At 41.4% G+C, this 13,073-nt stretch overlaps 1 protein-coding gene across 11 annotated transcripts in view; it reads left to right on the top strand.

The window, feature by feature from the left end:
• Positions 1 to 11,058, top strand: part of CHRM2 (cholinergic receptor muscarinic 2) — a 365,548-nt gene extending 354,490 nt beyond the window's left edge. For all 11 annotated transcript variants that reach the window (XM_068277883.1, XM_068277885.1, XM_068277886.1 and 8 more), the window contains one exon: positions 6,123 to 11,058. In XM_068277883.1, coding sequence (XP_068133984.1) covers positions 6,176 to 7,594 — 1,419 coding nt within the window. In that variant the 5' untranslated portion in view covers positions 6,123 to 6,175 and the 3' untranslated portion in view covers positions 7,595 to 11,058. The remainder of the gene's footprint in view (positions 1 to 6,122) is intronic.
• Positions 11,059 to 13,073: the final 2,015 nt, after the last annotated feature.

The following is a 13,073-nucleotide window of genomic DNA, read 5'->3' as shown; positions in this document are numbered from 1 at the left end:
GAATTCGGAAGACGGAAATCCGGATTACCGCCGCTCGATAATTTTTGCCCAATCACAGAACTCGTAAGTCACTGCCCACACTAAGCCACCGCCCACAGAAAAATCACAGCCAACAACTAAGCCACCTCCCAAAACTGCACCGCCAACACTGAGCCGCCACCCACAGCTACTTCCGGGTTCCATGCATATTTACAACCTTTGGTTAGTATATAGGAGGAGTTTGAAATAATTCTGGTCAAAATCCTTATAATATGAAAGATAACAGCTGCCAAGTAGTCATGGTGATCGCTCAGCTTCCGGGTAAATGCATACTTATGACTGTGGACTAGTATTATAGATAGAATATGAAGATTATTGAATATGCATGAGCTAATTTTGTAAAGGGAGTTTGCTTTATGGAATCCTGATAGGATATTATTTCAAAATATCTCGTATTCTATGAGGAGCTATTATACACTCTTCCAGGTCCACCCATCAAGACCTAGGAAAGGAAGAACCCCATTGCAAGTTCTAGACTAGTCTAGATACTTTTTAATAAGTTGGGGGGGAAGGTAGAGGAGCCCAAATATTGATGACACTGTGTTAAAAACAGCTAAAATAGAAAAAGGTTTAGGTGGCTTACTTCAATGATGACAAATTCATATATGAGATTAACAATTTTATTAAGCACTAGACAACGCGTTTTGTGGGTTCTTGCCCACTTCCTCAGGCCAAACACGGTGCCTAAAAACATCAAATGAGAGGTGCTCAGTCCCCAAGCAGTTTTATATATATATACACAGGAGACAAATAGTTACTATATATATATATACTGTATATATATAGATAGAGAGAGAGAGAGAGACCTTCTAAAAACAATTTTAACAATAAGAACAGATTGGCATAACTAACAACAATAATAACCAAGTATTTATAGATTAAGAACCTAGTATATAGGTGACTCCAATAGAATATTAGTTAAAAATAATATATATATATATATATATATATATATATATATATATATATATATATATATATATATATATATATATATATATATATTAGATAGATCGATAGATAGATACGATAGACATAACTGCATATAAATATAATCAAAATAAAAGTGCATACATACATGCATATATAAATATATAGATAGAAAATTAGTACAGAAATAATGTGTGTATATATATATATATATATATATATATATATATATATATATATATATAAGGTTAAACAACATATATCAGTGCATTATACTTAGGGGTTTGCTGTGCAAAAAGGACTGAAACTAGGCATGCCAAACTACAGTAGGTAGGACAAGTGGCAGCGCTGCTGTATTTTATCTACAGTAAGGTAATGCTATTAAAAATGGCACGTCACTAAAATATAAAAGCAACCCTTTTGCAAAATTAGCATAGGCACTTAGCTTAGGCAATTTGTAATAAGGTGTTAAGTTTGGGAGACCCGACCCGCCTAGTAATATTTACATGCAAAGGTCATTGGCCTCACTTTCAGTGATTCAGTGCTTAGCAGAGAGTCCAACAACTCCTTCGTACAACGATTATAGGTAAACTGTCATTCCAAGCAAACACAAAAAGTTGTGTTGCCTGACATTTATCCCCATATGCTTATGTTGTTTTCATGGTGAAACAATGAGGTTTGGAGAGTAAGAACAGTGTTGCTTGCCAATTTTCGCATAAAAAATGCTAATTTTGATTTCAAGAAAATGTTTGTGAAAATATTTTTTTTTTTTTGCATTTTCATGGTTTTCATGAAAACACAAAAAATGTATATTTTAATGCGATAATTTGCAAAAAGAGCATAAATGCTGAAAAACTATATTTTTACAGGAACATTTTTACCATCAACACTTGAAAAAAAAATTTGTGAAAAAGTGTGAAAAACAACAAAATGTATTTTTAATGGCATTTTCACTTGAAAATCAAATTTAACCTCATTTTTGCGAAAATTAATGTGAAAAGAATATTGGCATTTTCCCTCATCACTAAGTAAAACAAACTTCTTTTTCGATACTAAGAAACCTTTTTTATTTTAAACTAGCTTAAGGCCCAGCGTTGCCCAGGTATGTGTTTGGCTGGTGTTGGCTCTGCCCACTTTTTCTAACCCTAACACACAATTAATCAATTACTCAATGACCTAGTTTGTGTGCTTTGAAGTCTTTGGCATCAATAATTTGCATTGAAATGAAACAAATCTGATTGGCCGGACTGTACCAGATTTGAGGCTTCTGCCGCTGACAGTGCAAGAATGGTAGCAATTAAATATTCCCCTTGAAAATCAATAGGTGAATTTTGATTGGCTTTTGTAGGCTCTACCCACTTTTCTGATTATGAATCCCAGTCACGGCCGGCCTTTGACCTGAGCGACCAGAGCGGTCGCTCAGGGCGCCGAGCCGCCGGCTTCCAGGGGGGCGCTCCTGTCCTGCCGCCCTGGCAGCATGTTATTTTATGCTGCGGACGGCTGTGGGCTTCGGCTGCGTGCATTGGGTCTTGCTCCGCCCCCTGGTGCCGCCGGGGGTGATGGGAGCGAAGACCAGGAACTGCTGCGGCGCTGCCTCTTGGAGTCAGTGCGAGACTCCGCCCAGCCCCACGATAGGATGGATGGAGCCCTGAAGCGCGCAGCAAGTGTGCCAGCCATCCTGTGTGACTGAGAGAGTGACACGAGTCCTGGCCATCCTGCTCCCAGAATCCATCTCAGCTGGCACCAAGTGACCAGCAGCAAGTAAGGCTCCCCATCCCCAACCTACCTATGCTGAGGGGAGGGGGATATCTGCTGCCTACCTAAATACACTAAAGGGGATCTGCAACTAGTAGCCTAAGCCTATACACTAAGGGGGGATCTGCCTATATATACACTAAAGGGGGAATCTGCCTACAAGACTAGCAGCCTATATTCACTAAGGGGGGATCTTCCTATATATACACTAAAGGGAGGATCTGCCTACATATACAGGGCTAGCAGCTTATATACACTAAAGGGGGATCTGCCTATAATAGGCAGATCCCCCTTAGTGTATATAGGCTGCTAGTCTTTTATATGTAGGCAGATCCCCCCTTTAGTGTATATATAGGCAGATCCCCCCTTAGTGTACATAGGCTACTAGTCTTGTATATGTAGGCAGATCCCCCCTTTAGTGTATATAGGCAGCGTATATATATATTAAAGGGGGGATCTGCCTACATATACAAGTCTAGTAGCCTATATACACTAAGGAGGAATCTCCCTATATATACTAAAGGGGAGATTGCTCCTTTGAGAGACTCCCTGGACTTATTTTTCCCTTTGGGGGTCCTTGGATTGCCTCCCTCTCTGTGGTGGTCCCAGGAGTGATCTTTTGAGGGAGTCCCTGGACCTCTTACCTGGAGTAGGGGTCCTGGTGGGGAAGCTGGCTCTCTGTGGGGGGTCCCAGCAGTGCTTTTTTGAGGGGGTCCTGACAGTACTTTGTTTAGGGGTCCTGGATTTCTTTCCCCTGGGTGGGGGTTCTTGGACTGCCCCCCCCCCCCCCCTCTGTGGTGTTCCCAGAAGTGCTCCTTTGAGGGGGTTTTGAGAGTGCTCTATTGAGGGGGTCCCTCAATTTATCTTTCCCTTGGGTGGGGGTCCTTGTACTGCAGAACTCTGCTATGTCTGGGGGAGCTTCCTGCTGCTGAACTCTACTGTATTGCCTCTTTGTGGCATGGTATGTAGTGTACAGATGTGTCTCTGCATTGTGGGCTGTGTCTGCTTCTGACAGTCTGAGCAGCACAGCTTTACATGGACTTCATCATTTGCAGCTTTCTAGGGACACATCTGGCTAGAGGTTGTGTAGCTGCAGTCATGGGACAGTGCTGCATTCCATGGGGCTTGACTGACACAGTACTACTTTATTTCTTATTTTTTGTTGTAGTTTTCTTTTTAGTATACTTTGAAGTGTTTGTGTTCCTCAGATTACTGTATGAGTGACCTCCTCTCCCTGCCCATGATCCCAGGATCTGCCTTTCATCACAGAAATGGCATATTACTGCTTTGCATTGGGCCACGTTGAAATCCATGATCTTATTAGTACTGTTATTTTTTTTATAATTGGCTTTTATTATGTCCTGGAGTTTCCATATTCTATTTGTTCCCAGAGTGCCCCCCTCTCTCTCCTCTGCCTCGAGATCTTATGCCAAGTTCAGCTAAGCCTTGTACATACGTCCAGGGGTGTAGCAATAGGGGGTGCAGAGGTTGTCACCGCATCGGGGCCCTTGGGCCAGTATTAGCTCTTTATTGGTCCTGTGCTCATAATAATCACTTCTATAGATACTTTGAATAGTGGTAATCATTAACAAACTGCTCCCCATCCCCTTCTTGCACCCTAGCAGCCTATATACACTAAGGGGGATCTGCCTATAATAGGCAGATCCCCCTTAGTGTATATAGGCTGCTAGTCTTTTATATGTAGGCAGATCCCCCCTTTAGTGTATATATAGGCAGATCCCCCCTTAGTGTATATAGGCTGCTAGTCTTGTATATGTAGGCAGATCCCCCCTTTAGTGTATATATAGGCAGATTCCCCCTTAGTGTACATAGGCTACTAGTCTTGTATATGTAGGCAGATCCCCCCTTTAGTGTATATAGGCAGCGTATATATATTAAAGGGGGGATCTGCCTACATATACAAGTCTAGTAGCCTATATACACTAAGGGGGGAATCTCTCTATATATACTAAAGGGGGGATCTGCCTAAGTGGGGGGGAATCTGTCTTCACTGTCTATATACACTAAAGGGCGTATATGCTGCCTATATATATAGTTAGGTGTGTGTGTGTGTGTGTGTGTGTGTGTGTGTGTGTGTGTGTGTGTGTGTGTGTGCGCACGCGAAGAGGGTGAATGGGGGGGCACCAAAATATGGTTACGCTCAGGGCGCTGTGAAACCTAAGGCCAGCCCTGATCCCAGTCACCCTGTGACAGTCACAACTGTGCAAAGATTGAGAACCCTACCATAAACAGTGTAAGAATGGCTGCAGTTTTCCCAGTGAAATTTGTATTTGTCTCTGCCCACTTTTTGGTTATGGGGATAAAAAGTGTCCTGTATGTTATTCCAGGTAATGTACTATGTGTGTGCCAAATTTCATTCAAATCTGTTCAGCCATTTTTGTGTGATTGAGTAACAAACATCCAAACTTTTGCATTTATAATATTAGTAGGATCACACAGTTTTAGAAACGATTATTTGTTAAAGAGAACCCAAGGTGGGTTTGAAGAATATTATCTGCATACAGAGGCTGGATCTGCCTATACAGCCCAGCCTCTGTTGCTATCCCAAACTCCCCTAAGGTCCCCCTGCACTCTGCAATTCCTCATAAATCACAGCCACGCTGCTGACAAACAGCTTGTCAGAGCTGGCTGTGTTTATCTCTATTGTGTCAGTCTGCTGCTTTCCCCGCCTCCTGCAGAACTCCAGTCCCCGCCTGCATCCTTCCCTCCCTGCTGATTGGAGGGAAGGGACGGGGGCAGGGACCGGAGCTATGCAGGAGGCGGGGGAGCAGCTGAGACTGACACTACAGATGTAAACACAGTCTCACAGCACAGATTTAAACACACCTCGGGTTCTCTTGATACAGATGTTTTATATGTACCTGGCTCCATTTAACAAACAACATAGTTGTTTTATATTTACACAGTGCCCTTTTTATACACTTGGCGCCAATAGAGAGATGATTTGCTTTGAGGGTAATCAGGCACCTTTTTTAATAGGCGCCTTTATTACGGTTACCATATTGGATTGTATATGGAAAGGGATTGAATATAAGGTATATGATTACCTTAGTTATAAATGATTGGACTAATGGAGATTGTGTGGAGGATTAAGCTGAAAGATTGAGCCTATAACTGTGTTTAACAATAGGATTGATTACCATTGGTCCTCTGTCACGGATAGCTGTCTGAGTAAATGTAGATTGGTTTTTAGGCACTTGTTGTTTTACTAACCCGAGGAAGTGGGTAGACACCCATGAAACGCGTTGTATTTTTTGAATTGTGCTTGAATAAATTTTATCCTTGTTGCCTAATATATTCTATTTCATGTCATCTGTCTACATTTGTTTCATACATTGTATATCATTTTTTCATTCTTTCTTTCTTTTTTTTTGCAGGTGTAATTGGTAATTGGGATATAGACCTGTAAAGGTTGACCTAAGACGAAACCATGAATAACTCCAGCTTCGCCAACATGTCCCAGTCCAACAGGACCATGATGGGGAGTCCCTATAAAACTGTGGAAGTGGTATTCATTGTCCTTGTGGCTGGGTCACTGAGCCTGGTAACAGTAATTGGAAACATCTTGGTCATGGTGTCAATAAAGGTCAATCGGCACCTACAGACAGTCAACAACTACTTTTTGTTCAGCTTAGCATGTGCTGATTTAATTATTGGGGTGTTTTCTATGAACCTCTACACCTTGTACACTGTGATTGGTTACTGGCCAATAGGACCAGTGGTATGCGACCTGTGGTTGGCCTTGGACTATGTAGTCAGCAACGCCTCAGTCATGAACCTTCTCATCATAAGCTTTGATAGGTACTTCTGTGTCACTAAACCATTGACGTATCCCGTGAGGCGAACCACCAAAATGGCAGGCATGATGATTGCTGCTGCTTGGGTGCTGTCCTTTATTCTGTGGGCACCTGCTATTCTCTTCTGGCAGTTTATTGTTGGTGGAAGGACTGTGCCAGATGGAGAGTGCTATATTCAATTCTTCTCAAATGCCGCAGTTACTTTTGGCACTGCCATTGCCGCCTTCTATCTGCCAGTCATTATAATGACTGTTCTGTACTGGCAGATCTCTCGGGCCAGCAAGAGCAGGATAAAAAAAGGCAAAAAGGAACCCACCACCAGCCAAGAGCCCATTTCCCCTAGCAACGTCCAAGGGAAAATAGTGAAACCAAACAACAATAATCTTTCGGCCATGGAGGATGGTCTGGACCACAGCAAAATCCAGAATGGAAAAGCTTCCAGAAATTCCATCACGGAGAATTGTGTCCAAACAGAAGGTGAGGAGAAAGAAATCTCCAATGATTCAACATCAGTAAGTGTTGTAGGTTCCAATGCAAAAGAAGATGGGCCTTCCAAAGATGCTCCTCAACCTTCAGGATCTCAAGCCCCTCCAAAAGTTGAAAACTCCAAGCTGACCTGTATACGAATAGTTACGAAATCTGAAAAAGGTGATTGTGGAACTACAAGTGGCACCACAGTGGAAATTGTCCCTGGATCCAATGGTCGAAATGGAGAAGACAAGCAGAAAGTTGTGGCCCGAAAAATTGTAAAAATGACAAAACAACCAGCCAAAAAGAAAATTCCACCATCTAGAGAAAAGAAAGTGACAAGGACTATCTTAGCTATACTCCTAGCTTTCATTGTAACCTGGACACCTTATAATGTAATGGTGCTAATCAACACCTTTTGCGATGTCTGCATACCCAACACGGTGTGGACAATTGGCTATTGGCTTTGCTATATCAACAGTACGATCAATCCTGCTTGCTATGCGCTCTGCAATACTACTTTTAAGAAGACTTTTAAACATCTACTAATGTGTCAGTACAAAAACATAGGTTCGGCAAGGTAAAAGAAAAGTTTGAGGCTGCCAATTAAATATTATGCCATAGCACTTTACAATCGATAATGGAATGTGCAATCTAGAAACCTTGATTTTTGACACAAACCTGTGGAACCTTTCCACCTTCTGCACTTATGACTATAAAAGATATAAGCAAGGAACTACAAGTTATGTTGGATAGCTACATGCAGATGGACCTGGACACTGCTCCCATAAAGAAAAAAAATAGAAACAAAAAAACGTAAACTTCAAAGGGCTTTTTAAGGTCCGCATATTTTCAAAGTCTGTAATATTACCATACATATTTTTATGTGTTTCGATGTCTACAGGACACAGATTCTATTGACTCTCAGCAGAATATGAACATGCTAGATGGAACAAATGATATATATTACTTTATACTGCTTTTGTTTCCAGCAAGGGACAAGACGTAAGAAGTTGCCCTATGACTATTTTTGTGACATGTCCATCCAAGACATCAGAAAATACTGACAGACCTCAAGTTTTACACGATTTTCACCTTTATCCTGATGTTAAAAAAAAAAACAGCTCTTCTGTGCCTCTGTGTTTCTAGTGACTGTATTGAAATATAACTCAAGTTTAGCCCTTGTGTTAAGAGGGGTTATGTTAGAGCTTCCTTGAAAAATAACTAGCCAAGCAAATAATACATATAAATATATATAAATATATATATATACATATAAGTCGTTTGTTGTGTACAAGGCACAGATAAATAGATAAACTTTGGCTCTCTGGCTGTGGTAGAACATCATCTCCTGTTAAGTCTGTCCGGCTACCAAGGTCATACGGGAGATGACGTTCAATAACAGCTGGTCAGGCTGAAGGTGCATTTTCCATTCAACACAAAGGTTGGTACTTTATTGATACTTTCTTCCGTGATATATCCCAACAAATTATTATTTTTAGTCTGTTAAACCACACATAGAAGTCAACAATGACAGGTCATTGCCAAGCAAAACGGTTTCCTTGAGAGAAAGAATGAGAGCATTGAGTATGTTCTAACCTTACTGGCCTAGGACTATTTATGGAAGATGAAGCACCATCTAAAGCAGATTGTTTCAAGCAACAGGGGGCAAAATGTCCTATTTGTATTGGTTGACCTGATATATTTTATGAATGGTAAAATGGAAGTGTTCATTGCCCTTTTTTTGTTGTTGTTGTTGTTGCTGCTGAAACCTTGCTTGGAGGTAATTATGCTAAAATGCACCCATAATGAAGTGCAATATCTGACCTAAGAAAAGTTCTAGTTGGAGGAAAGATGGCTAAAAACTTCCTGAGCTCTAATGAATAGGTCTGGGATGTAATAGAAACAGGTGACATCATTATGTTTTCAAGAACGTAATTTGATGCTGATGTAATTGTAGGGTGTTTGTCATGGCACCATTATGCACAACGTTGTTGCATCCATAAATGTTTGTGGGAATGGGCCACTGAAAGCCTCCTCAAGCACAAGAACAATGGGCCCAGGCCTATATGTTGCTGTAATACAACTGGAATGGGATTCTAAGTCCAACCAAAGCTTGCAGAACCCGGATTGGCTTTCCCCCGTAGACCCACTCAATGATGTCACCAGTTTCTAGCATGTCAACAGGCTGCACTTTCACAGTTATTGATCCAACAAACTCCTGTTTTCCTCCAGGGTATAGACCTTAGGTTTGCTTTACTCCAGTGTTACATCTACATACCAAAATGTGTTGTATTGATACAAATTTCAAAAACTACAGTAGATGGCTTCAACCTCCAGCCCCTTCTAATCAAATTTTAAGTAGGGTGCTCTTTTACAATCACATTGTGCCATTGTCTTCACCACGTTAGAAAGCTCAGCCATGTATATTCTCGATACAACAAGTGTTATTTAAGATAAGTGTTGTTCAGCATACAAAGTCACCATTAAGTGCACTGTCACATGACCCTGGAGTAGTGTGGAAGCATAAATTCAGCACTTTGTCAAAGTGTATGTGTTCTGTAACTCTTATCAACCAGTCAGCTGACAGTTTTGGTTTCTCAGTTGTACTGTAAACAATTTGCATTAATCCGATTGGCTGCTAAGTGTGACAGATCAACTAAGCTTGGAGTACTATTGCTATTGTTTACTTGTCTAAAACACAATGAGGAGGATTAAATAAACCAATCCAGTGGGTAGCTGTTTGTAAATTGTGTGCTGTTTTAGCAGCAACTATAGGCTTTCTTTTATTACTTTCTGTGTAAATCAAAAAATGTTCCAAATAATATCAAATAACAATCCCGCAAGAGAAAAACAAAGAAGAGCGAGAGCCCCAATAGTGCAGTATATCAATCTAATTGGTTGAGTCAATATATAAGAGCATGCTCACAAAGATGGGTTACCACTGGTAACCACTCTGTAGACAGGTGGTTTACATTAGAGTTGACCCCACTCAAAAATGCCCTTCTCCGTAGAAGTGGATAAACGGGTTGACTCCCCTCCACCCAGGGTGGAAACACCAAATAACCAACTGTTCAAACAGAGACGCCAGGTAAGGATAAGATGATTAAAATCTGGTGGACTTACCTCCCACAAGGAGACGCTCATACCTGTCTGGACTTTCACAAGCTCCTTGTACTGCCTGATGAAGCGGGATGCTACCCGTGAAACGCGTTGCATTTAATTTAGCGTCTTATTGAATTTTTTTTGTTGTGAAATCTGACCTGTGAGTCTGCTTGTGGAAGGTAAGTCCACCATTACCTCCATTTTAAATAGTTTTTAATCATCTTTTCCTTGTCTGGCTCCTCTGTTTGAACATTTGTTTAATCCTGCAGAAGAGTTGCTTTCTTATAAATGTAGCCTTAATCAGGAAACTAGGTCTGCAATGACCTTTCTTGGTTGATAATCAGCCTATAAATGAACTGAACTACTTCACTATGTAAATGGCAACATACCTGAAGTCTGTGGTCTACAAGTGAAGAATGTTTGAGCCTAGGAAGGGACACCTATTTCTGCAGGAAGAATGTATCTCTTTCAAAATTAGTGCACAGGGCAGAAAGAATTGCCACAAATTTTCACTTTAATTTAACGTTCACTATACTGGGTAGTGCACACCTGAGAAATACAATTTATAACTGCCCCCTCCATTGGGTTTTGGTTGGTAAATGAAAGCAAGCTTTGTTACTGTATGCAAGAATGTTGGTAAAAGCAGTAGCAGAATGTTTTAAATAAGGATGATACCATTTATTGATTAGCTAAATGGGCACAATTTCTTAATATTGTAAAGTATTTCTTATTTTGCCACTAATGTCATAGTCCAGGGCCCTGAACAGCTATATATATATATATACAGGCAGGGCCGGGCAGAGGCAAGAGAGGCTCCAGCCTCAGGGCGCAGTGTAGGAGGGAGCGTACAAATCACTCAGCTATCAATCACCTATTGTGTTTGAAGCAGAGAGAAATAAGAAAAGGGGATACATGGCACTGTCTGCAAGCCAGAAAACTAGAGATTAAGGTGTTGGGGGGGGGGGGGGAGGGGGGGGGGTTGGGGGCCCTGGAGCGCCTCTTAGTCTATTAGCAATCAGTGTGTGACGGCTGGGGTGGGAGCGATGGAGGGGCGCACTTTGGTATCTCAGCCTTGGGTGCTGGAGGACCTTGTCCCGTCCCTGTATACAGGCATGTTAGAGAAACAAAGGCGCTATGGATCAAACAAGTGTTGTATAGCACATCTTGTGCTATGAAAAAATAAATGAGATTATTTGAAATAAAATAATTCTGGAGAAGAACAATACAATATTGTTTTGAAGGAAATTTAGTGACTTAAAACTTACAAGCATGAAAAGTTGTGATCTTCATGGTCTATGGTTTTTGGTTAAATGTTGTTTCCAAGCTCATTGTCATCGCCCTCCCCGGAAGTTATTCTGACCAGTGCAGAGCAACTCTGAACTGCGCAGACACCAGTTCGGGACTGTGAAAGAAAGTTCTTGCTTCCACTGTTCTCAAACCATTCAGGAACCATACCTGCACAGTTCTCCTCGTATGTTGCCACTCGTGTAAAGCTGTCTTCGACTGGAAGATCCCATTGAAGATGAAGAGGACTAGGCATGGGGAGACCCTGATGACAACGGGCATCATGGGCTTTATACCACAATTTTTACATCAGTTCAGGAATACAGGGTGGGCCATTTATATGGATACACCTTAATATGGCCATTTATATGGATACACCATTTTATGTGAATGGTGAAGTTAACAAACAAAACCACCGCTATTGGTCTGACATTAGCCCACATTGGATAGATACCTCCAAGACTGTTGGAACAAAAAAATTGATGGTATAGTATGGTACATGGAGTGTATCCATAGATAAGGTGTATCCATATACTGTAAATGGCCCACCCTGTACTTTAAGTTCTGAAGAAATATTCTGCTACAAGAACATCATATTGATTGTTTTTAATAGTGAACTGGTGTGTGCTCATTAGCTGGTGCAATGTTTGCCCCATTGTCCTGGTGCTGTTTGTTGTGTAAATGGTAAACACGCTCTTGATTCCAAATGGTGTATTCATGAACAGCAAATTGTGACACAAACACAAATTCTCTTTCTCTTTCTAATTGGCCAACCCAGCCCAGTGGGATTTTAATTAAAGGTCATGTTGGCCATTATGGATAAAAAGTTTAACACTGACAAACACGACTAAAGGTTTGTGTTTGTTAGCAGATGCGAATGTGCGGTTCCACAGGTGAAGACGTTTACAAGCATATTTGTGCATGTGAAAGACCAACACTACCTGTGGGACATTTTTCTCTTACAGTATTGACATGTATATCAGACTAGTTGATCCACAGGAAAAGGCTCTATGGGCTTGATTCACTAAGACAAATAGCGCGACTGACCTGCTGTTACTCGCGCTATTTAACCCTGTGCGCCTTAATGCACGCTATGCTCGCTATTTGCAGTATAGCGTGCATTATTACCTGTTGTCAGAGGAGCGCTCGCTATACCCAGCATAGCGAGTGCTTGTAGCTTACGCCGGCTATTAGCCAGTACCCTTCGGGTCCAGTAACTTTAAAGGAAATGATCCCCACACTGTGATTGGCCCAATAGGCTGCTTGTCATGTGACATCACTTGTCAGGCAGCCTATTGGGCCAATCAGAGTGCCAGGATCACTGGGGATGATGAAGGCGTCCGTTACTGGCTAATAGCCGGCGTAAGCTACAAGCGCTCACTATGTAGGGTATAGTGAGTGCTGCTCTGACAATAGCGTGCATAGAGTGCATTGAGGCACGCAGGGTTAAATAGCGTAACAGCAGGTTACTTGCGCTATTTGTCTTAGTGAATTAAGCCCTTTGTACTCAGTAGTACTGATGTAGGTCTGGTATTGCCACCCTGTCACTGAAATAGGTGGGTGTGTAGATCTCGCTCCTTTTATGAAGCTAGGGAGATGTTCCATCCATCAAAGGTCTATTCAAGGGGTTTCTTACAATTAGCTATTTTAGATTGGATGACTGTTGATATGCAA

Source organism: Hyperolius riggenbachi, chromosome 3, assembly GCF_040937935.1.
Source record: "Hyperolius riggenbachi isolate aHypRig1 chromosome 3, aHypRig1.pri, whole genome shotgun sequence".
Classification (NCBI taxonomy): Eukaryota; Metazoa; Chordata; class Amphibia; order Anura; family Hyperoliidae; genus Hyperolius; species Hyperolius riggenbachi.
Note: the sequence above shows the minus strand (reverse complement) of the source record. Positions and strands in the feature narration are given on the sequence as shown.